This window comes from Talpa occidentalis, unplaced genomic scaffold, assembly GCF_014898055.3.
Source record: "Talpa occidentalis isolate TD23 unplaced genomic scaffold, MPIMG_talOcc4v2.1 talOcc4.9, whole genome shotgun sequence".
Taxonomy (NCBI): domain Eukaryota; kingdom Metazoa; phylum Chordata; class Mammalia; order Eulipotyphla; family Talpidae; genus Talpa; species Talpa occidentalis.
Genome location: NW_023605305.1, coordinates 56,055,882 through 56,079,186, shown reverse-complemented (window position 1 = coordinate 56,079,186; position 23,305 = coordinate 56,055,882). Strand labels below are relative to the sequence as shown.

Here is a 23,305-nt window from a genome sequence, read left to right as displayed (position 1 = left end):
GTATTTCTAAAAATGATTATTCACTCAAATCTATTTCTCTCAAAAGCAGACTCATTTCTTTTTGAGTATATTTGGGTTGCGTGTGTGTGTGTTTGTGTTTTTGAAGGAAGTAGGATCATCTTGACTGCTGTTAATGTCTACTCTGAACAAAATTTGTTTGACTGCAGTGAATTTAGGCTTTAATTCTCTATACTGGTAATGAAATTAAAAAAAAAATATTGTTTAGAGCTGTTAAGGGTTTATCCAAAGTAGTCAAGAATACTAATACGTAAGTCCTAAGAAGCTAATTAATTCCGAGGGAGTTAGAGTCAAAGTTCTTGATAGTAGGAGAGGCTGGTGGTAGAAATACTGAAGTGAACTATTTTTAGATAATTCGTGTAAGTGAGAAGACCGGTTTCCCAAATAATTCAGAAATAAAATACTGCCATTGAAACTTGAACTTGTCTTTATGGAAAGTAATCAACTATGGAAATTTCTTACTTGAAGTTCAGATTGATTTCCTATATATTTCAAAAGATTTGCAAATGGTTTTAAAATTCGTTTCTGTGATTAAATTGTCCAAGTATCAGTGCTTGTTAGGGCTCCATTCTGTTTGATTTATTATGTGGCTTAGAAGAATAATTGACTGTTACTATGCTTTTTGTATATAGGAAATCCATAAAGTAGCACCCCCAAAAAGCTTTTTGTAAATTGAGATCATCTTTTCCTAATAGTCCTATATTTAAAAAAAAAAAAATATTGGAAGTGTCTTAAACATATAACATCCATTTGCTAAGTACTCCTTGGTACTCTGATGTCTTTTGCAATAATACATAATAAAAGTCGAAAATTTAGCTCTCAAAGGAAATTGAACTAAACTTGAAGATAACTGAATTTTTTCATCATAGAGAAAATGAAACTGAGCAGAGTTTATGAAATTTGTCCTAGGTCATACAGTCAGTCTGCCACAATTACTACTGGAACCTGAACTTCTGAGTTCCTAGTTGTTAATAATAGCAGTGCATTCTCTACATTATTATTACTGTAGTAAATTTGCTAATTTAAGCTCTTAATCTTTTTTTATGCCCTAGAATTCCTCAGGGTAACAGCGAAGTTAAGAGATTTAATTTTGTATGGAGAAGAGGGATGGTGCGCTCTTGGCACAGTCTCCCATTCTTCATCCTGGAGTAGCACCCCTGTCTCCTTCCTGACTTCTAGCCACATCCCCGTTTAAATTTCTGGTTTAGTATCTATTAGTGATGATAACACTTATAGAAATGATGCCAGTGATTTGAGAGGAACATTTAGTTTGGTTATACGCCCTAAAAATATGCTTTTGATTACCTTCAATAGAAGTCTAATGGTTACAGCATGTTTTTACTGACTTTTAAAAATAATGATAGTATTCTAGTTAGTTGATCTTTTACTTTTCTGATTTATTGTTTTCTGGTATATGGACTATTTCTCACCATGTTCTAGAAAAATACAAAAAAAAAAACCCATTAAACAAATCAGAGATATTGCCTATTTGTTACAGCTATAGCAACTTTATTAACCAAATCACTTGAAGATATAAAAGTTGCTATAAAGCTAGCAGTTAATTTTTAAACTTGCCTTAGCCTACTGTAACTCTCTGTCTTGTCTATCCAGGATAATGCTTTCTATCTCCAGTAAACCAATTATGCACATACCTAAATGAAAACTGGGTAATTTTTCAAAATTGTAGGTTTTTTAAAAAAAAATAATAAGTGCTAGGTTTTTAAGAAAAATTTAAAAGTATAGAAAGAAAATTAAAATGGTGTCTAATTCTACACAATAATCTCTATTCACTTTCTTCAAGAAACAGAGTAATACTTGCAAGTGGTTAGAAATTTCCAAATGTACAGAATGGTAAAAATTTCCCTAACCCATTCCCTGGAGATAATTACGGTTCTGTTTTGTTTATTTAATGCACACAACAGATCCTGGTGATCCTCCTCCTCTTCTGCCAACCCCTCACCTTTATAATGGACTTAACTGCCCCTTTTCCAACACCCCTTCTTCTTCTCTTGGCACCTTTTAGCTGCTCTACAAGGATGCATTCTTTGTTATGTTTGTGATGTCCTCTAATACCTGTCTTGTCTTTCTTCCTCTCCTACAGGTAACTGCTAACAGATTTTTGTTTATTTTTTAAATTAATTAATTTATTTATACAAGAACCGGGGTACAGGCCAAATGTGCGGGAGGGTGAGAGGATTCACCAGAGACAGAGTTGGGAACAGAACAGGCAGATTGACTGAAATACACTGCTGAGGGGAGCAGTGGGCGAGACAGGAGAGGTCTGCCACGCCAGATCTCCTCAGATCTCCTTGGCCAGCAGGGATTGAGCCCGCAGTGCAGAGGCTGCGGACACACAGTGCTGCGTCCTGCGCTCAACCACCTGCGCCACGAGGGAGGCCCCAGATCTCACTCTTTTTAATGGATTTAATAGTGTTCCATTGCTTGGAAGAAGTATTTCAGTTCTGACTACTAGTTAAATGACAGACTCGGATTTTTTCCCAACTTTTTGCTGTGAACAATTTTGTGTTAGTGAATGTTAGACATGTATCTCTGTGTGCTTCTTTAGGTTTATCTGTAGGGTAAATTTATGTTGGCAAAGTGATAATCCGGAATGGTTAAACCAACTAATATTTCTACCAGTAATGTATGAGTACATTTTACATAGGTTTAATTCCCAGTGTAAAATCTTTTTTATGCCGAACATCATTTGAGCTTTTCTAAAAATATTGTTTCACATGAGTACCTGCTTAAGTTTCTTTTTATTTTTCCTTTCTTCCCCCTTTCTAATTTACTGTAGGTAATAAATGGTAGATGTTGCAGATTTTCTTAGAGGGTATTGTTAGATATAGATTATTGTCTGTCTTGACTGAGAGCTTGTAGTCACAGTTTAAACATCCTTGGAACACATGAAAACCATTTTTTAAAGAAAGACAAACTAAGAGGGAAGGAAGAGAGAAGTAAAGAGAAAATTTCTTTTACGTAGTTGTTTCCCTCAGGGCTATAGAAGGAATCAGGTCCCAGACTTCATTTCTACCTTTACCACCTACCATGGAAACATGATCAAGGCACTTTATCTCCTGAGTTTGGTAATCTATAAAATGAGATAGGTGTGGCAGGTAATATTGCTAGGTTCTGATTATCATCAAGTCACTATGCATTTAAAATTAATAATATAAATGTAAACTCATTCTGCTATTCTCTTAAATACATAAATTTAAAAATGCCCTCATTCCACTCTGAAATCCCTGTATTATGATACTTAATTTATATTTTACTTGAGAGAGAATCATTTTGTCAGGCAAAGTGTTGTTTACTATATGAACTGTTTTCAAATAAATGACATTTTCCAGAAACTTTAATCTAATTGGATATGATTAACTTTCAAGAAACTGATCTCACTCCATCCCTCTCCATATTGATTCAGTGGAATTTTATTTTGAACTTGGAATGCCAAAGGTGTATCTGTGGACAGGCTATCCCCAGGCCCCCCACCCCATTCTAATCTAAATATACTATCAGTCAAATCATGGTTCTTGAAACATTCTAGTATGTCTGATGTGATAAGACAATTAATGATATCTTTAAGCACTGGGTTTTCTGCTTTGTGCCAGCTATACTTAAAAATGCTACCAGTCCTCTAAACATTTGACATCTTAATAAAAGGGAAGTATTTGGGACCTTTTTCAGAACTTTATAGTGATAGCTATTTACCAGTAAAAGAACACACTCAGTACAGTCTTTAAATGGTATTTAGTGCTGTTTGAGATCATTTACTGCCTACCAGAGTATATACAGATGTGATTCACAATTCAATATCTATTATTGTCAATACTTAACATTAGTGAAAAATGTGCCTTTTATTCTTTAGTAGAATAACTTATTTTTAATCAAAAACCTTTTTATCAGAAGACTGTTAAATAGAATAATTATTGAAATGTTCAAAAAGAACTAAATGATAAAAGCCACTTCTTTTAGCTCCTAATTTGAAAAAATGCTTTTTTCCCCCCTTGTTTATACCATACAAACCTGTGTCAAAAGTGTACAGGAAAGGAAAAATACTATTATAAGGCTACTTTGTGGTTATCGAACCTAGGACCAGATGTAAATAGTCATTAACATTCTGTAGCTTTAGACAAGTTGTGCTTAAACTTGGGAAATGAAGTATGAGTTCATGAAATATGGGCTAATATGTTGAGGTGTTGATTTGCTGTATAATAATTTGTGTGGTAGTTAAATCCATTTTGAGTCAGAGATGTGTTGCTGTGTCCAAAAGATGTTAAACAAGTTAGAAACCCATTTTATGATTACATTATTCTCTCCATACCACTCTCCAGCTTCCCATTAGAAAATCTGAATTAAAATGTAGTGCTGTGTTGACTTTGTTCGTCAGATTATCTTAAATATAGATAGCAGTGTGACCCTTGAAAATATGTAACTCTTGAGTACCATCATTCTTTTGTTAGAATAAGAATGCTGCAGGCAAGAAGCATACTCTTAAAAGAATTAAAAGGGGGAAAAAAAAATGGAACACTTGAAAAATGTGCCTCAAAAGAACTAAGTTATTTTTTGGAATCTAGAATTACAGTGACATAAATGTGGACAATATTGAGAATGGGAGTTTTTAAGCACCTTATAAAAACTTGTCTCAAATGTTTAGCTTTGAAAAACTAGTCATTTTTCCATTTCTGATTTGTTCCTATTCTCTCTGCCCCTTAGTTGAGCAGAAAGAAGAAAAATCTTAGAAGTTTTACTCTTTCCTAGTGCTTTCAGGAAAGCACTAGTGGATATGAAATATAGATAGCTCCGAGTGAATAGGCAAAATTTTAGTTATAAAAGTTTGTGTCAATGGCGAGCATCTTTTGAAGTTTTGTTGTTAAATTTGTCTTATAGGAATTTGTAACTTGCTTATTATTGTGGGCTGAGGAAGAACAGCCACAAACTGTTAAGTGGTAATATTAACTCAAACAAGATACTAACAAGTTTATCTTTAAAATTTCTGAGAACTTGTAGTTAAATTTCAGAGAGTTACAGTGGTACAGTTGAAGGAGCATGATAATTGGGAATTTTTGTGATCTTCCATAAGATAACTTTTCTAGACTAGCTTGAAAGGTTGCTAATTCTGTGATCATTTAAAAGCATGTTGTTTGTTAAGAAAGTTAACCTGGTATACTGTTTGGTGCTTAAATAACATTTTAATATTTTCCTTCTGCTTTCTTACAATATGATTTTTATTTAAAATAATGTCTTACATAGTTTCCGCTTCCCTCTCACACACATTTTAAGCCAGAGACCAGCTTGATAGCAAACCTTGTACATAGTTTCCCCTGTATTGATAGAAAATATTTCAGAAAATATCACGATCTGAAATCATATTTCTTAATATGTTACAGGATCCATATTTGCCTTTAAAATCTGTATCAATCCCATATTATTGTCTTTGTTTCTAGATTTGAGGAGGGTTTTGAGGTTTTTTCTGTGCTTAAATATTGTCCAGAGAAAGTTAGTTTTAGTTTGGGAAGCTTTAGTTTGTCTTAGGCAATTCAGACATTAGAACGTATTATATAGTTTGGTTTCATATTAGTAGTTGAATAATACTTGTAATGTTTACAAAGATTTACTACCCAAAGATGCTAATTTTTCTTTTTTTTTTTCCCCTCCTCCCCCATAGCCATCTGTTGAGTCTTCAAGTCCAGGTAAGTATTTCCCATATTTTTTTATAGTCTCTAATAAAATCATTTATTCTGTTACTTGCGTAAATAAAGGCTAGAGGAGTTAGACTATCATCTGACCTGCTTTTCTTCTGAATGCTTCTTTTCTCTGGGGAAAAAGAAATGGATGAAATGTTTGACTGCTCATGAAAGTACAGGTGAGGCTGCTGTGACTTCAACCTCATGACTGTGGGTTCTCACTTTTTAATTGTGATTTGCCACATGTATTTCTTAATTTTTAAATTACTATTTGAGCGTATATTTGTGAAGTGTACTTTTCAAAGAGGAATCACCTACTGCTGAGAAATACTCGCTTGTGTAGAAAATTCAAAGCATTTTATTTGAGAAAAATTGTTAATGCGTTTAGTAAAAGAGGGAAAATAAAGTTAGGCAGAAGAGTCAGTAAGTAAACATTTAATGTTATAAATTAAGGAATTTATTTTTAGATTTGAGTAGGATCAAGTTTTATCCTCTGACCAGTATCTTTGGATTGTTATATTCTCTTCCAAATAGTTCAGATTCATTTTTTTCTAACTTAGAAACTGCAAAAGGTGTGATCTTTGTACCAAATCTGGGCCAGAAAGATTTTTTTTGTTTGGTGAGTGAATGTTCTCAGAAAATTAGAATATTTTATATAAAATCTGGATCTAGGGTTATCATGATCAATCAGAGATTCTGGCACAGCTATGTGCAATATTCCTTTGTGGCAATAAATGATTGGAGCTGGGAACCCTCAGAATTGTGCTAGTCTTTCTACCGTTGTTTCCAGGGACTTCACTGAGAGGACCGACTTATGCATGGCCTGTAGGGTTAAGGAATAGTCTTGAATAGCTAAGAAGAGTAAGAAGGAGAGCTCTCTGGAACAGGATAAAACTTTATTTGGAAATGTCTCACAGATACTGAATATTTAGGTATCATATATCACTGAAATTTCCAGATAATTGAGGCATTCACCTTTTCCCATTTTGAAATATTAGGGGAAAAAGCTTATAAAAATTGCTTTAACAGAATATAAGCCTTTTTTAATGTTTCATAGTCCTTTACATGAACAGAAGTCATGTACTCTGTAGTACGATGTAGTATCAAGGAGCAATTTAGCTAGATCACCAGATCCTAAACTGACGAATGTATTCAAGTGGCAATTGATTTTGTCATATTTATTCCAGTGGGAAATATCTTACTCTTTCTGATAGGATTGAGAGTAAAGTACATTAGACTTTGTGACATTCTGAAATTGAAGGTTTTTTCCTATTTTTTTTTTTTTAACTTCCTGGTTTTTTGTAAATATTCTGGATGGTTGAGGATGGAAGTAATCTAACCTCAGGTACAATAGTAGATTATCATATCCCTTTAAGGACTGAAATTGTTGCTGGTATTTTTTTCTCTTTTAAACAAATTATCTTCGTTGAAAAATAGGTTTTGTTGTTTTTGTTAATGTTGTGACATTGCAAATACACCAAGTTTCAGATATTTTTCTGTCCGTTTTTGAGGCATTCATCCTTTAATACATAGATACATGAAAATAGTTACTCCAGAAATGATTTTAGTCATTGATTTCCTTACTTTCCATTGCATTTGAATCAGCCTAGTCTGCACTGGAAGAATAGAGGAGCTCAAATACTATAAATGCCTTTGATGGACTTTGCTGCTTGCCAAATGCTTATACAAGTAAATTACCCTTCATTTTTTTGAAGATTATTTTCAGACTAGGGAAGATCTTTTGAGATAGTTAACATTTGTAATATCAGGCTTTTACCTAAAGCACTGTTTATTTTTCTTAGAAGTAATGCTAATTGAGGTCATTGTAAAAGTTGGTGGAAAAAATTAGGAATAGAGGTTTCATATAGAAAATTTTTTTTAAAGTACTAGCCTTTTTTAAAAAAAAAAAAGATTTATTTTATTTATGCATCCAATAACTAGGGTTTATGCCAGAGGTGTGGGGGTATGAGAGGATTCACCAGAGACAGAATGGGGAACAGAACAGGCAGATTGACTAAAATACAATGCTGAGGGGAGCATCGGGTGAGACAGGAGAGGTCTGTTATGCCATGTGGGTTAGGCAGCTCTCTGGTCAGGGATTGAACAGTGCTGCAGTAGCAGTACCCATAGCTTCATTGTGCTGAGACTTAACCCCTTGCGCCACCAGGGAAGCCCTCATATAAAATTTTATTTTATTTTTCAAAAGATTTATTTTTATTTTTTTATTTTTTTATTTATTTGTACAAGAACAGGGGTACAGGCCAGATGCACAGGAGGGTGAGAGGATTCACCAGACACAGAGCAGAGAACAGAACAGGCAGACTGACGGAATACACTGCTGAGGGGAGCAGTGGCACGACAGAGATCTGTGGTGCCGTGTGGGTCCCTCGCTGGCTGGCCGGGATCGAACGGCACTGCAGAGGCTGTGGACAGCTTCAGAGGGTGGCACTCAATTGCCTGCACCACCCGGGGATGACCTAAAATTTTATTTTTTTTTTTTTACCACTGGTGAAAATCTGTCCTTTGTAACCTGTCTTTTGGAGTTGATACTAGTAATAATAGTCACATGACCTAGGATAAGTGGTTTATGTAGAGACTCCTCCAGTGTAAACCATTGTGGAGGCCCAATATAAGATTTTACCTGTAAGATGAGTTATCATTAGATATGAGCATTTAAGGAGAAGGTAATAAAATAATTCAATGAGTGCCAACATGATCGACAACCTTAATATATCTATTGAGACTTTGAAAAGACAAAGTATCTTCTGGTAATTTTGCAGTAGGATGGACATGACAAAGAGTGTTATTTACTGTAACTATAAAACAAAGTATTAAAACACACACAAAACTTCTGATAACTTATTTTGTGGATTTCCTCCCCCTCACCCCCAGCCCCAGAGATAGCCTTGCGATGGGTCCAGTAATTAACAGAAAGGAATAAAATGGTTGCTTGGTCTCAAAGAATAAGGTAAAAAGTAGCCAGATAAAACAGGTCAGATTAAGGCAATAAAGAAATTGAAATTGAAAATTTATAGAAAACCACAGAGTGTGTAAGTGGGGAATGGAAATAGAATGGAAAGGGAGAAGAGGTTCCCTCATACTTTGTTACTTCATGTAGTGGGAAGTTAAAATGGCAAGACTTTCAGTTGGCTTTGCAAATTACGTGACATAAAACAACTTTGAGGTAAGTCATGTAAATAACGTGTACTCACTCACTGTGAACTTGACTTTTTTTAAGCTGGTAAGAGTAAGTAATTAGGAATTATGCTTAATTATTTTTGACAATAGTTGATCCAATGGGAATTATGATTAGACTAATAGTAATCAAAGTGGTGATGTAAGGTTTTTTTAAGGTCATTTCTGCCCTATAAGTAAGCATTATAGGCTTACATAATTATTGACTACCACGTCTAGAAACTAGTAGTCTGCTCTGGTCTACTAACTGGAAAGGTGGGTGAGTTGAAAAGTTTTGGGAGTGTTTCCCATTGAAAACTCAGAAAGTAAGTTTGAGACAAAAATGAAATTAATGGTTCTCAAACTGCATTCTTAATGGAACCCTTGTGGCCACTCCCTGAGTACTAAGTTGTCTTACTAAAATTATTGCTTGCTTCCTTTAATTTCCAGAAGAAATATAAGGTAATATATTTTGCTAATGTTTTGATATTATAAATTATTCTAGAACTTGGATGAGTTATTTGTACTCTAGCATGATACCTTATTTAACAATTATATTCACATTTATTTATTTTATATTTAATATTTGTATTTTGTTATGTTCTGCAAAGAGCACAATGATTAGTAAGCTCTTTGTCTTCTAATGTTATTTGCAGTTTTCTCCTCTTAGTAAACATAGGCCCTCCTCAAGTGTTCTTTGAGGCAGAATACCTGTTTCTGAGACTGTAGCTTAAAGTGAGTCTTGGAGGACAGTGAAAGCACAGGTGTTGGAATTAACAGACCCTGGTTGGTTCCAAATTCCACTTTGCCACCACTGGCTCTGTGAGTTTAAACATGCTGCTTCAACTCTCTGAGCCTCAATTTTTTGTTCTTCATAGAATTGCTTGAATATTAAATGAGATAATGTGTGTGAATTGTTGAAACATAGTATCTGGCACATAGTTAGTCATTTTTAATGCTGCAAATTGTGGGAGGTGACAGGAATCCTAAGCGTTGGGTGCCTGCTTATTCCTAATAGTGTGGTTTTATTTTATTCCGTTATTATTTTTTAAATTGAAGTAACATTGACTTACAGCACTGCATGATTTAGGGAAATAGATTCACACTTCCTCAGATGAATGTTACGTAAACCACACCTACCATCAGCCAACTAGTGTGGTTTTCAAGAAAGCCAACCTCCTATCTCTATTTTATTTACTGATTCTCTTATTGGAGTGAAATGGAAAGGTAGATTCTTCTATTAATGTAACCTTTAACAATTTAAGCTGATTTTTTTATATTAAATAATTCATTTGTTCATTAGTACTTTTGCAAACTTAGGACCTGATGTGTTGATACCCAAATGTGAAGATAGTTTATAGAATATATGTATATCCAGCATTTGCTATCAATTTAGAAGGTTTGAACCTATTACTTGCAGCAGTATTCCCCAGTCACCAGGTTAAAGATAGATAAGTTTACACATCAGTTACCTATTATTTTTCATGCCTTTCATAAGAGTGTTCTGTATGCAGTTTTAATAAATTTTGCTTTTACACTGTGAGTTATTTCAGATCGAAAGCGCAAGTAAGTTATGAATAGCTACCCAAATATAAGAATATATTTTCATTGAAGTGCTGACAGAAGAATGATGTTTGAGTAAACCTGTATTTTCATAAAACTATATGTTCTATGACTATATATTTCACATCACTATATATTCTCAGAGGCCATGGGGGTGGGGTTCATACTTAGTAGCTCTATTAAATGTCAAATAATTGAAAAATGATATTTTTCCCACACAAAATATCACTTTTATTTGATATGACCATTCTTTACAACACAGGTCTCGTGTTTAGAAGATCACAACACTTTTCTACACTCTTTCTAAAGCTATGAATGTGCCATTTCCTTCCTTACCCTTGATCCCCCACTTGTTTTAATAGTTGTGACTAAACCATACAGAGGTTGAGAGAAGGCAGCAAAAGTAATCCCTTAGAAGAGTTTTGGGGGGCTTATGAATAAGGGCAAGCATTTTATTTTATTTTATTTTTAAAGATTTATTTATGCATACAAGAGCTGGGGTACAGGCCAGAGATGCGGGGGGTGAGAGGATTCACCAGAGACAGAGTGTGGAACAGAACAGGCAGACTGACTGAAATACAGTGCTGAGGGGAGCAGCGGGCAAGACAGGAGAGGTCTGCTGCGCCATGTGGGTTGCTCCCTGGCCGGCTGGGGATCGAATTCGTGCTGCAGAGGCTGCGAATTGCTTCATAGTGTGGTGCTTAACTCCTTGCGCCACCAGGGAGGCCTCCAAGGGCAAGCATTTTAGAAAATAATAAATAGTATTTGCTGTGCATAGTTCTTCCCTGGTAATTTTATTTGGCTTACATAATTCTTCAAATAACATATTAATATTAATAAGATATACTTAATTTGGTTAACCAAACTTTTTTTTTAAATATTCTTTGCCAGGAGGTTCAGCGACATCAGATGACCATGAATTTGATCCATCAGCTGACATGCTGGTTCATGATTTTGATGATGAACGAACATTAGAAGAAGAAGAAATGATGGAAGGAGAAACAAACTTCAGTTCTGAAATAGAGGATCTTGCAAGGGTAAATAAGAATAAGAGCTAGAGATTGAAGCAGTTATAACATTTTTGTGGAGAGAGGAAACACTTGATGTTTTGATTCTCTACCTATGTTTTTTGAGGAAATGGGTGTTACAATCCATACTGAAAATGTCCATATGATTATACGTGGGATATTTAAAGTTTGAAATGAAAGACGTGTTTTAAAAAAAATACCTATTATGTGAAATAGAATTCAAATAATTAACTGTTCAAATAGTCACCAATATCTGGTCAAAAACGGGCTATAAAAAGATCCTGAATTTCCTTTTACATACCTTCCTTTTCCCTCCCACCCTCCTAGTTATTACACTTCTTATTTACTCCCCTTCAAAACCAAAATTTATTAAGAATTGTCATCATGTTCCTCATTTCACATTTACTTCATATTGTCAAGATAACCAGTGATGTCCTTTTTTCTGTCCCTTGGTCCACTTTTCTCTCTCTACTTTACTCTCAACAGTATTCAACAGAACTTACCACTTCCTTTGTTTTACTTAAATTCAGGAGTATACACCGCTGTCCAGTTTTCCCTATTTCTTCCCTTTTTTTTTTTTTAAGATTTATTTATACAAGAACTGGGGTACGGGATGCACGGGGGTTAAGAGGATTCACCAGAAACAGAGTAGGGAACAGAGCAGTCAGACTGACGAAATACACTGCTGAGGGGAGCAGCGGGCGAGACAGGAGAGGTCTGCTTGCCATGTGGGTTGCTTTGAGGTCGGCAGGGATGGAACCCGGCACTGCAGAGGCTGCGGACAGCTTCACAGCGCTGAGCTCTACAGCCTGTGCCACCAGGGAGGCCCTTCTTCCTATTTTTTGTCATTAGCGGACATGTCATCTTTTACCCATGATTTAAATTAATTTCACAATTTTCAGCTCTGGACTTTGTTTTCTTCTGTCTCTAGATCAGTACTCAGCATCAACTGCTTCACAAACACTCAGACTGACGTAAATATGTGGATTCCTATGTCTTTATCCTAGGCATACTGAATCAGAATCTCTCTAGATGTGGGGCTCAAATGTACTTCATTTGAAAATTACTAAACTAGATGATCTAATCTAATTATTCCCTTGATGCCTGTATGCCCAGTATTCCTTATTTTTCTAATATTGTCTTGTTTTCTATATCCAGTTTTAACTACCTGCTTGACATTTCTGCTTGGATATTTCAGTAGGCATCTCTAAATTTCCATAACAGTCATGATTACTTAAAGTAGTTTATGTTAACCTGTTAATCAAAATTTATAGTGACTTTCTATTAAACCATATGAAAATTCAGTCTCTTTGATCTTGCCAGCAAAGCCAGTTGCATGATACAGTTCTTCAGCCATGCATTAGACTGTTCCTGTCATGTTATTTGTTGACTACACCAGTTACCTTTTGTTCTCAGATACACTAGTTTCTGCTTCCATTTTATGGCTCATTCCTACTCTCTAGTGTGTGGTTTCTGAAGCTAAGTATATCCTCAAGTCTAGGCTGACTGTTAATTCCTCAGAAGAATCTGTTCTGTCCCCTAATTAGCCTTTTTAATGATTTTACCCCTTTCATTGCTTTCTTTATAACTTAACAGTTTGTACTTAGATATTTATTTATTGTCTTCATTCTCCTTTAATTCCTTGAAAGGAGGGACCATATCTTATTTTATTCACCAGTGTATTTCATGGTACCTAGCAAGAGTGGTTACTCAGAAGTTTTGAATGGATAGATAAGTTATAAATCTGGTATGCTCTAATTAAAATGCATTATGTATATGCTCTGTTGTACTCCATAATAAAAAGAACAACAGTACTAGCCTGACATATCTGGAGAACATAAAGTCAAGGAAAAATAAATTCTTGTACTTCTATAGTAATAAAGACTAATCCATGTTTTGAATTTAGTTTTTAAGTATAAAGTGAGAGAACTGAAAAGAAGTCATATTAATATTTAGTCCGATCTTGTCAGATCATCCCACTTTGGATCATTTAATGATTAAAACTGGATTAATCCATGATGCCTAAGCAATTCCACATTGTATTATTCTAAGCCAGAGAACAGATTCGGTCTTAGTGGCAGTAATGTATAGTTATTAGAGCATTTAAAGAATGCGTTAAAAGCAAATGAAGAACTTGGAGTTAAAACTGTTCTTTAGAAAAAGCTGGAAAGACAGGAATGATTTGCTTGGTTGATTCAGAATGTAGGTGAACATCATAGTTGATCAGTCACTTCATGTATTTGTGAAATAGAAATGCAATTTTCAATTATTCATAGACATTTCTGTGCTTTTAGATATATATACCTGCTTCTGAATATCCTATCCATGGGATGAAAGTTAAAGAAAAAAACTCTTATATTTTTCCATCTTACCACATTCTGCATTACTCAGGTACTAATTATAAGAATAGAGAAATCAAATACAGGTTACAGTAAGTTTTGAGATGAAATGTTTCTCAATAGAAAATGAGCTATACATTTAATTAGTCCAAAATTTGTGATGTGTTTAGCTAATGTGCTTAGAGCATATCAGTGTCTTTTCTGATTTCTCTCTTCTACCTTCTTACAGCATTCCAAAAATTTGCTTTCAAATGACTATGCCTTAGGTAAAATAAAAACAGGATTATTTGCAGAGGATATATAGAGGAAGAAAAGACAAGGGAGCCAGTCATTTATCAATTTTTTCAACCAGACAAGCAGATGTTTCTAACTTGTGCTGTTAAGGCTGATCCCTAACAAGACTTAAGTTTAAATAGCACATGAACACTATTGCTTTCATCTGTGACCTACAACTGAGCTAGTTCAGGGCCAGTATATTAGATTTCCTGTAGTTATAAACTCCTCATATATGAATTGAAGCAAACTGGATTTTTACTTTTCTTAAAAGAGTGAACAAATTTTATGTTGATTATTGATTTGCTTTTATAGAAATTAAACAGTTCAGGACTAGATAAGGTGTTTTTCACCTGGCACTTTGGTGGCCTGAAATAAATTTTTGATGTAATTGTAGAATTTTGGTAGTTGATTCATTCAGGAGTTACCAATAACTGCATAGCCTGCAGTTTTAGTTCACTAACTTTGAATTTCAAAAATTTAAGTGACAATTGGCTTTTCATTAAAAAAAAAAGCATTAATATATATTGTTACATTTACATATATGAATTTTCAATATAGGCATTGTGTTATAAGTTTGACATTTAAAAGTTTTAGTAGAATTAGATATACAAGTTAGAATTTATTTGCAGACTTGACTTTCTCAAATATACTCTTAAAACTCAAGAGTCTCAAATTGCAGTCCATTTAGGAGAAGAGGGATCTAGGTCAACTGAATCTTTATGTGTTTATCTGTATTTTTGCAAAATCCTATTATAACAGTATCAGTCCTTTTAAATGCAAGAATGCAAGGCATGTACCAGTCAGTCACTTTCCAGAGCTAGAGCGTAAAGATTAAAATGTGAAGATTGAATTTTTTCCTGAATACACAGCATGAATTATATAAATTTTAAAAATGAAACCCCAGCACGGGGATTATGACAAATTCAATACCTCCATCCCTTCATAATTTATCTTATAGTTAAAACCCAGTTCCTAAGGTTGGTTACCTTATGAACTGTCTCTCTAGTTCAATCTGGGTGTGGTCCCTTAGGCCTTCTTGAGTGGAAATCAGCCTCTTCCTCTCCCTTTCATAAGCATTTACTGGTAAGTCATATTTGGTTCAAACAGATGTTATAAGAATACTGTGTTCTGGCTTCCCTGGTGGCGCAGCAGTTGAGTGCTGGGCTGCGAAGCTGCCCACAGCCTCTGCAGAGCCAGTTCAATCTCCGGCCGCCAGAGAGGGTCCCACATGGCACGCAGACCTCTCCTGCTGCGCCCGCTGCTCCCCTTAGCAGCGTACTTCGTTAGTTTGCCTGTTCTGCTCCCCGCTCTGGCTCTGGTGAATTCTCTCACCCTCCTGTGCTTCTGACTGTACCCAGTGCTTGTATAAATAAATAAAAAATAAATCTTTTTAAAAAGAAAAAGAATGCTGTGTTCATGTACTAAATAACCCTTGAACAACCAACATTTGCTGTGACTCAGGGTCATTTCTAAATAATCTAAATGACATTCCCTTGATGTGAGAGGAAACCATGTTCTCCGTGGCCAGGAGATATAATAAATTCCAGTCTTATATTGCCATTGGTATTTGGTAACTGTGCCCTCTTTTAAAGTTAACAGTTTTAATTTCAGATAATTTGCTTTGTCTTCTGTAAGTTTGTTGTTTACACCTCTGTCTAGCGTATCCCTTTAGCTTATGCAGACATGTCCCATGTTACAGTGTTTAGCTTATTTTTTAAAGTTTATTATGGGAGTATTATCCACATCCCTCTTTTACTCATTTTCTGTTGTATCCATTTTCCCTATTTGTGATTGTCTATAAACCCAAGACATCTTATTTCACACTCCATCAGGGTGATGTACACTTAACCTAGTTTGAGGTTTTGAGGAAGCAATGTGCATGCATATGTGTGTAAGGGTAAACAGTGAGTCATAGTTTCAAGTTCTTCAAAGTAGCTACACTACTTATTGGGAGTGTGACTTTAGACAATTTACTTAATATCATTAAACTTTAGTGTTATTACTAGGGTAATATATGAAAAATATTAAGTACATTGTCTGGCATTTGATTATCACTTAATAAATCTTAGTAGTAATATCATTCATAAAATTCTCAAAACAAATATATAAGCCCAGAATTGAAGATCCGCTGTACTTGAGCCATAATTTTTTCTTTTTACTCTACCTTAACAGTTATGTAACTGGGAATAAAACACTATGGCACTTTATTGTGATGCTTCAATTTAAGTTGATGGAAGCCCTGTATTACCTGATAGAGTACAGACTTTGAAAATACAAACTAAAGAGATACATGGAACAGGTGACTGACAGACCCTATTGCAATAGTGTTTCATCTGCCAGGTTTTATTCAACATCTTTTTTTTTTTTTTTTTTCTTTTTGAAGGAAATAACATTTGCTTTACAGGATGTCATTACTGTTTATATTTGGGGATAAATAACAAGTGCATCTTGAACTAGCTTAGGCAAAATGAAAAACTTAGTGTAAGGCTTATGTAATTTCAATTAGGGCAGGGATATATCTAGCCCTCACACACCTAGTGTCACCAGTACATAGCTTCTGTTTATGCTTTTCTACATGGTGGCTTCCTTTTTTCAAATCAGCTTTCTTCTTATGATACTGTCCATTCCCATGTCTCCCTGATAGGCTGGTTGAGATAGTCTGTTTCTTGAACTGTCGTTGATAAAAATCTGGAAACAAACTGTAGTCAAGCTTGATCATGTGCCCATTCCAAACATATAGCCAGGGAATGCTGTGATTTTAATTGGGTCAGATGTCCAGGGGGCGAGTTTACAAATCACAATACTTGATTAGAATGTAGAAAAGACTATTTCCTGGAAGGTGAGTATTAGAAGATAAAAGTCTTCTAAGACAGTGTTAGACAACGGAAATGATTGGGGTACAGATAGCAGTGAATGATCCTTATATGTTACTTGCCAAATCTTTAAATACTTTAGTTAGCCCATAGTCGGAACATCATAAATGCTACTTAAGTTTGAAACTGAGGATTCCTCAGCAAAATTGATTTTGGTTTTAGTAGTTGTAGCCCAATGTTTGCTGCAGGGCGACCCTAACTTTATACCTTAAATCAAGTAAGATACTTTCATAGTATTGTTAAGCTCTGTTGTATTCCTAAGTGGTCTGTGACTGTTGTTTACTAACTTGCTTCCAACTTATTTGCTAACTTCATATTGCAGGACAGAAGGAAAGTTGAAAGTTAATGCCTAAGCAAAAGCATGGTACACTATACTCTGTTTTTAGTATTAAGGAAGTCTTTTCCTGGTGGAATAATCAATAAGAGTATTTACACCTGATAGATTCCACCTACAGTTTGTCTGGAAGGAAAATTTTTTGTATTTCTTTTTTTTACAGCTTTATTGTTTTATTTTTTTTTAGAACTTTTTAAAAAGTTATGTGAATATGTGTCTGGATCCAAGGAATGTCTAAAACCAGAGATTTGATGTTACCAGGACCTCTTGATCACTCTTAACTCATGATGAAATCCTATTGATTACTTCTGCAAGGCTTTGGGGGTTTTTGTCTACTACTGCTTTAAATTTAGTTTAGGTTCTGATTATACTACATGTGAATGATAGCTGTGGATTCCAACTGAACTCAGTGTTTCTGGCATACTAAATCTCTCCCTGTCTTAATCCATCCTGAACATTTTGCTGTGTGTGTATTTCCCAAAGTCCCTCCAGAGTTCAGTCGCTATCCACCAGCTGCTCTCAGATTGAGTCAAAGTTGAGTATAACAGATCCTTTTAGAAACTAAATATAAACTAGAGAAAGCAAGTTAAACTACCAGTCCTAAATTGCTTTATTTTTAGTTAATAAGAATACTCTCTAATCAGAGTAACCTGCTTATTCATTTTTGGTTCTGTATCTGTACTTGTACAATTGTCATTTCCTCTGACTTGAATTACTTTTCTTCCTGTGCCAAATCTATTACAGGTTCTTCAGATTCAAGCAATTCTCTTTTATATGCACTATTACAAGTCACTTTGATCCTTCTTGTCTGCTTAGTGAATATTGAAGGCATTGCTACATTTTTCTTTGAGAAGTGAATTTTTGTAAAGTGAATCATTAATTGACTATATATCAAAAAGGAAAAAATTTTGATCTAACCATGGATGTCATGCATTTCATATTGTTGGTAGTAGTTAAAAAGAATATTCCTTTCCATGCAGTTAGTGTGTCACCTATCCTTTGACATATAACTAAGCTAGATGTCAGATGTTAATAATAAGCTGTATTAAGATAATGATCAAATTTATTGTTTCCCGTTGAAAAGTCTGATTTGCAGGTATCTTACTATAGACCTTTGCGATAAGTGATTTACAAGGTGGTCTCATATCAGCAATATCAGTATCATCGGGCACTTATAAAATACACAGATATTCAGACCTCCCCTGGCCCTACTAGATCAGAAACTTTGGGGTGGGGTATAGGAGTCTGTTACAATAAGCCTTTGAGTGAAAAGGACCAAATGTAGGGAGTCTGAGGACATTTATTTGATAGATAATCTACCTCTTTTGTGTAATCTCACAAAGTATCAGTAAAAATTAGTGGTAGTAGGAACATGTTAATAACATGAAATAAATGTGAAATAAGCTCATCTTGCATTCTTAAGGTCCATGTAAATAGTAGTTGCACACTTAATGCTACAATGTTTCTCCTGGGTTAGCCCTTCACACTATTGACCTAAAGTGGCTCCTGTTCATAGTAGCAACTTCAGTTGCTAAATCTACTACTTCTCATTTGTGGTACAGGATGTGTGCATGATAATTCTCTCTACTTGGTTTTCTTAGTTGTAAATAAAAATGGCAAACACTGGTACTTTTAAAAACCTAATGAGATTATATCATATTTTCATTCTGTGTTAGTTAGAAAATAAGAGTGGAAAGAAGGCATTTATCACAAACATGGGAGACACGGTTTGGTAGTCAACTGTTATTGTGTATACAACCAACTTTTTCTATCTTGTTCTTTCTTGATTTTGAAATTTGTTTTTCAAATGCTTACTTTACTTATAATTTCCAAATTCCTGCCTCTTGTAAAGATCCTTGCTGCATAGAGCAGACATCTCCATGGTCTATGTCTTTTAATACTTGAAGCACTGTTTGTATTGTACTGGGAGAACCACAGTATGAAAGATCAATTATATATGCCCAGCTGTCACTCAGCTGGAATGGTTGTACCTTGCATGATACACCTACCACTTTTCAGATTATAACTGATACAAGATATTAAGGCAGGACACAAGAACTTATTTTTCTTTCAGAAACAGATTTATAACTGAAATAGCCATTTACAAAGTGAAAGAGTGTTACGCAGCCTTTTCTTTCTTTCTGTAAGGAAATGTTTTCAAATTACTATCATTAGTGGTTTCTTGCACACAGATTAAGTGAAGGGAGCTAATTGTATGATTTAAGTGGTTAGTGTCAGCAGGTAATATCCAGTCTGAAGTACCTATCTCCTCTGAAAAAGTGTATTTAGATTTACAGGACAGCTGGAGAAATACCAAACCTATCTTGTTTCTTGAATAATATACTTCTAGATTTTAAAGTGACTAATTGTTGCCCTCTTTTTGTTAGGTTTTTCTTCAGATTTTTCTCTCTGCCCCTCTCCCCACCATGTGTTGGGTGGGAAGGGGCTTAGGTGATTTGGCTTAAATGTTCTTTTTATAATCAGAATTCTGTCACGTGCTCCCCTGATACTCTAGTGATTAAAGTGAGCACCATTGTCGAAACCTGATTTCATTTCACTATATATGGATAGTTCTTCATTTCATAGAGTATGTATTTTTTGTGTGTTGGGAGATGTCACTGCCTGAGACTGCGTGATATGTTGATGAACGACATAGCTTTCGGAATTAAATCTGGTTCCACTACTTTAAAACGTGTTACTGTTGGAGAAATTGCTTAACCTGTCAATCTCAGTTTCCTCATCTATAAAAAGGAAATAATAGAACAATTTTTTTATATGTTTGGACTGGGTTATAAATTTTATATTTCTTCCTGGGTTTGTTTACTTGGTTTACAGTCTATTTTCTAACTATTCTATTTTCCCACTGCCAAATTATGTATGGTATACTCTTAAGTGTGAGCATCCATACATAGTGTTAATTGACTTCTCTGTATATTTACTGAGTTGATTGCACGAAAGCATAAGTTCTAAACCAGCATCACTTACTATTATGCTTAATTGGTTGTTAGCAATTAGAATTGGTTTGTTTCTTATAGGTGGAGATTTTCCTTGGATTCAGAATTATTTTTGGTTTTAATTTTTAGGATTTGAGAATTCTTGATAAAATTCTAAGAGTATTCTTTAAGGAATGGATACTCTAGATTTGTGAATTATAGAAATTTTGAAATATGACTTGTTAAGAAATTAGCTTTTTATTTTGGTCTGTTTAGGAAGGAGACATGCCAATTCATGAACTTCTCAGTCTTTATGGTTATGATAGTTCTATTCCACTACCTGAAGAAGATGAGGAGGAAGAGGAAGAAGAAGAAGAAGGTGAAGATGATGAAGATGCTGATAATGATGATAACAGTGGTTGTAGTGGGGAAAATAAAGTAAGGTTATACACATATATTTTTAAGATTGTAGTCATCTTCTTGAAGGTGTAACTTATTAATACTTATTTTAACTGCTTGCTTTTATACTTACTATACTTACTTTTATCTTTAAAACTAATGCATTCAAATGTTAAAAATTCAGATTTTGTTGAAATATGTAGTAAAAATTAGATGTTCCCTATAATCCATTCCTGAGAAGTAACAGTCTCTGTTATTGCAGATTTCTTTTCACTGCCTATTCTATCAATAAATTGTACCGGCCTTTAAAAAATGCCACTGTTTTTAAGTAGGAAAGACAAATTGGCAGTTCTGTATTCATTTTTCTTATTTTATTCCAAAACAATTTAGATTTACATGAGAGGTTCCAAGGTAATGCAGAGTTCTTGTATACTGCTCACCCAGCATCTCCAGTGTTAACAGTTCATGTAACCATGGTATATTTATCAAATCAGAAAAATCAACATTAGTACCATACTATTAATTACTACTGACAGTTTAGATTTCACCAGTTTTTTGATGTTTTTGATGTTCTTTTTTCCTGTTCCAGGATCCAAACCAGGCCACCATACTGCATTTAGTGTATTCATTTTAGCTTTCTAATTGTATTTGGCACACTGTGACCTTTTCACCTTTAACAGTTTTCTTTACATTAAAGAAATTTAATTTATTAATCCACAGGAAGAGAATATAAAAGATTCATCAGGTCAAGAGGATGAAACTCAGTCTTCCAATGATGATCCATCACAATCTGTTGCTTCTCAAGATGCTCAGGAGATAATCCGCCCACGTCGATGTAAATATTTCGATACAAGTAAGTATTATTAGTTGATCTAGTTTGGATATAATTTTTGCTATTTAAGACATGACCTTAAACTTTAGTGGGCCTTTTTTTTTCAGCACTCTGTTTGAATTCATTTATTTTGAAATCCCACTTGATAGGCAGGGGATTTTGTTCTGTGTTAACTACTTCAGCATTGCTGGGGCCCTGTGGTTTGCGAATTATATTACAGAAAATGTTGTGTTTGTTAACTTGATTTTCCTCCCTCTCCCTTGTTTAAATTGTTCCCCATCCCAGGCCCTTCTTTTAATTTTATGGCTGTCTTTTCATATTTCTCCAACTGTTAAGTTTTTATTTTGTACGTGCTTTGCCACTTACCCCTTTTAGATATAGTTATAAAATTATTTCTCTAGTCACTGACTCCCAGATATCTAAAGAAGTGGTTGACTGTTATGGTGGAAATACATTATATGAAAAGAAAAAAAAAAAACCCAGTTTTTCTACAGATATCATCTAGTCAAAGGTGATCAGCAGTAGAGGTAGCATTTAATGTATGGATCTTAAGTAATACATGAGCTACCAGGTTTCATTCTAAACAAAAGCCCTTGCTCTGGAAGACCACTCTTCATTGGTTAACAATGCTGTGCATGACTTATGGATGGATTTTCACATCTCTTCAGATGCATGTTGCTACATGCATTGATCACCCAAAACTCCCATGGTCTTCTACCATAGTCTATTGGGTCCTCTCCCTGCTTTGCTTTCACCTCATTTAGTGGCCTCAGTTCTGCTGTCAATCTCAAGTGTGTGTTTTATACAGTTTGTTTTGTCTGCTCCTTTGCTTTCATTCTTTATAGTACGAATGAAATAATTAAGTATTTTTCTTTTTCCTACTGATTTGTTTTGCTTAGCGTTATCCCCTTCAGTTCCATTCATATTGGTGCAAATGACAAGATTTCTTTCTTTTATTTTTTAAGTCTGATTGGTATTCCACTGTGTATATATATATATATATATCATGTTTTCTTTTTCCATTCACCTGTCTTGGGACATTTTGGTTATTTGCATAGCAACAGTGAACATAGGAGTGGTTATATCCCTTAAAATTAGTGTTTTCTTATTCTTTGAATCGATACCAAGGGGTAGAATTGCTGGATTATGCATTGAGAAACCTCCATACTATTTTCCATAGGGCTGCACCAGTCTGTATTTATACCAGCAGTGTAGTAGGGTTCCTTTTTCCACCATATCCTCACCATCACTTGTTTTTGGTCTTTTTGATATAGGCCATTCTTAAAGACATGAGGTGGTATCTCACTGTGGTTTTGATTTTCATTTCCCTGATAGGTGATGGTGAGGAGTTTCTCATGTGCCTTTTGGCATCTGTATCTCCTCTTTGGAGAAATGTCTGTTTAGGTCTTTGGCCCATTTTTTGATTGGATTCTTTGTTTCGTTGTTTTCGTTATGTGAGATTTTTATATGTGATAAGAAATATTTTCTCCTGTTAGTGTGTGTTCTCATTTTAATGATACTTTCCTTTGCTATGCAGAAGCTTTTTGGCTTTATGTAGTCCTATTTATCTTTGCTTTTTTTCTCCCTTGCTTTTGGAGTCAAGTCCCCAAAGATAGCCCTGAAACCAATGTCATGGAGTTTTCTTCTTCTTTTCGGATATATTTTATGGTTTCGGTCCAAGGCTTTAATACATTTTGCCTCATGCTAATTTTGGATAGTGTGAGATAAAGCTTTAGTTTCATTGTCTTACTTGTGGCTATCCAGTTTCCTGACAACGTTTGTTGAAAGATTTTTCTTTCTTCATTGTATATTATTGGCTTCACTATTCTAAGCTAACTATTCTTATAAG

General features: G+C 34.6%; 1 protein-coding gene across 8 annotated transcripts in view; it reads left to right on the top strand.

Moving 5' to 3' along the window:
- The window catches only part of MIER1 (MIER1 transcriptional regulator), a 56,095-nt gene that overhangs the window by 8,785 nt on the left and 24,005 nt on the right, over nucleotides 1-23,305 (top strand). For 6 of the 8 annotated variants that reach the window (XM_037500440.2, XM_037500445.2, XM_037500446.2 and 3 more), the window contains 4 exons: nucleotides 5,687-5,711; nucleotides 11,334-11,479; nucleotides 20,502-20,663; nucleotides 21,345-21,477. In XM_037500440.2, the coding sequence (XP_037356337.1) occupies nucleotides 5,687-5,711; nucleotides 11,334-11,479; nucleotides 20,502-20,663; nucleotides 21,345-21,477 (466 nt within the window). Of the gene's footprint in view, nucleotides 1-5,686; nucleotides 5,712-5,847; nucleotides 5,885-11,333; nucleotides 11,480-20,501; nucleotides 20,664-21,344; nucleotides 21,478-23,305 lie in introns of all 8 variants that reach the window. The other 2 variants (XM_037500447.2, XM_037500444.2) reach the window with 2 other exon arrangements.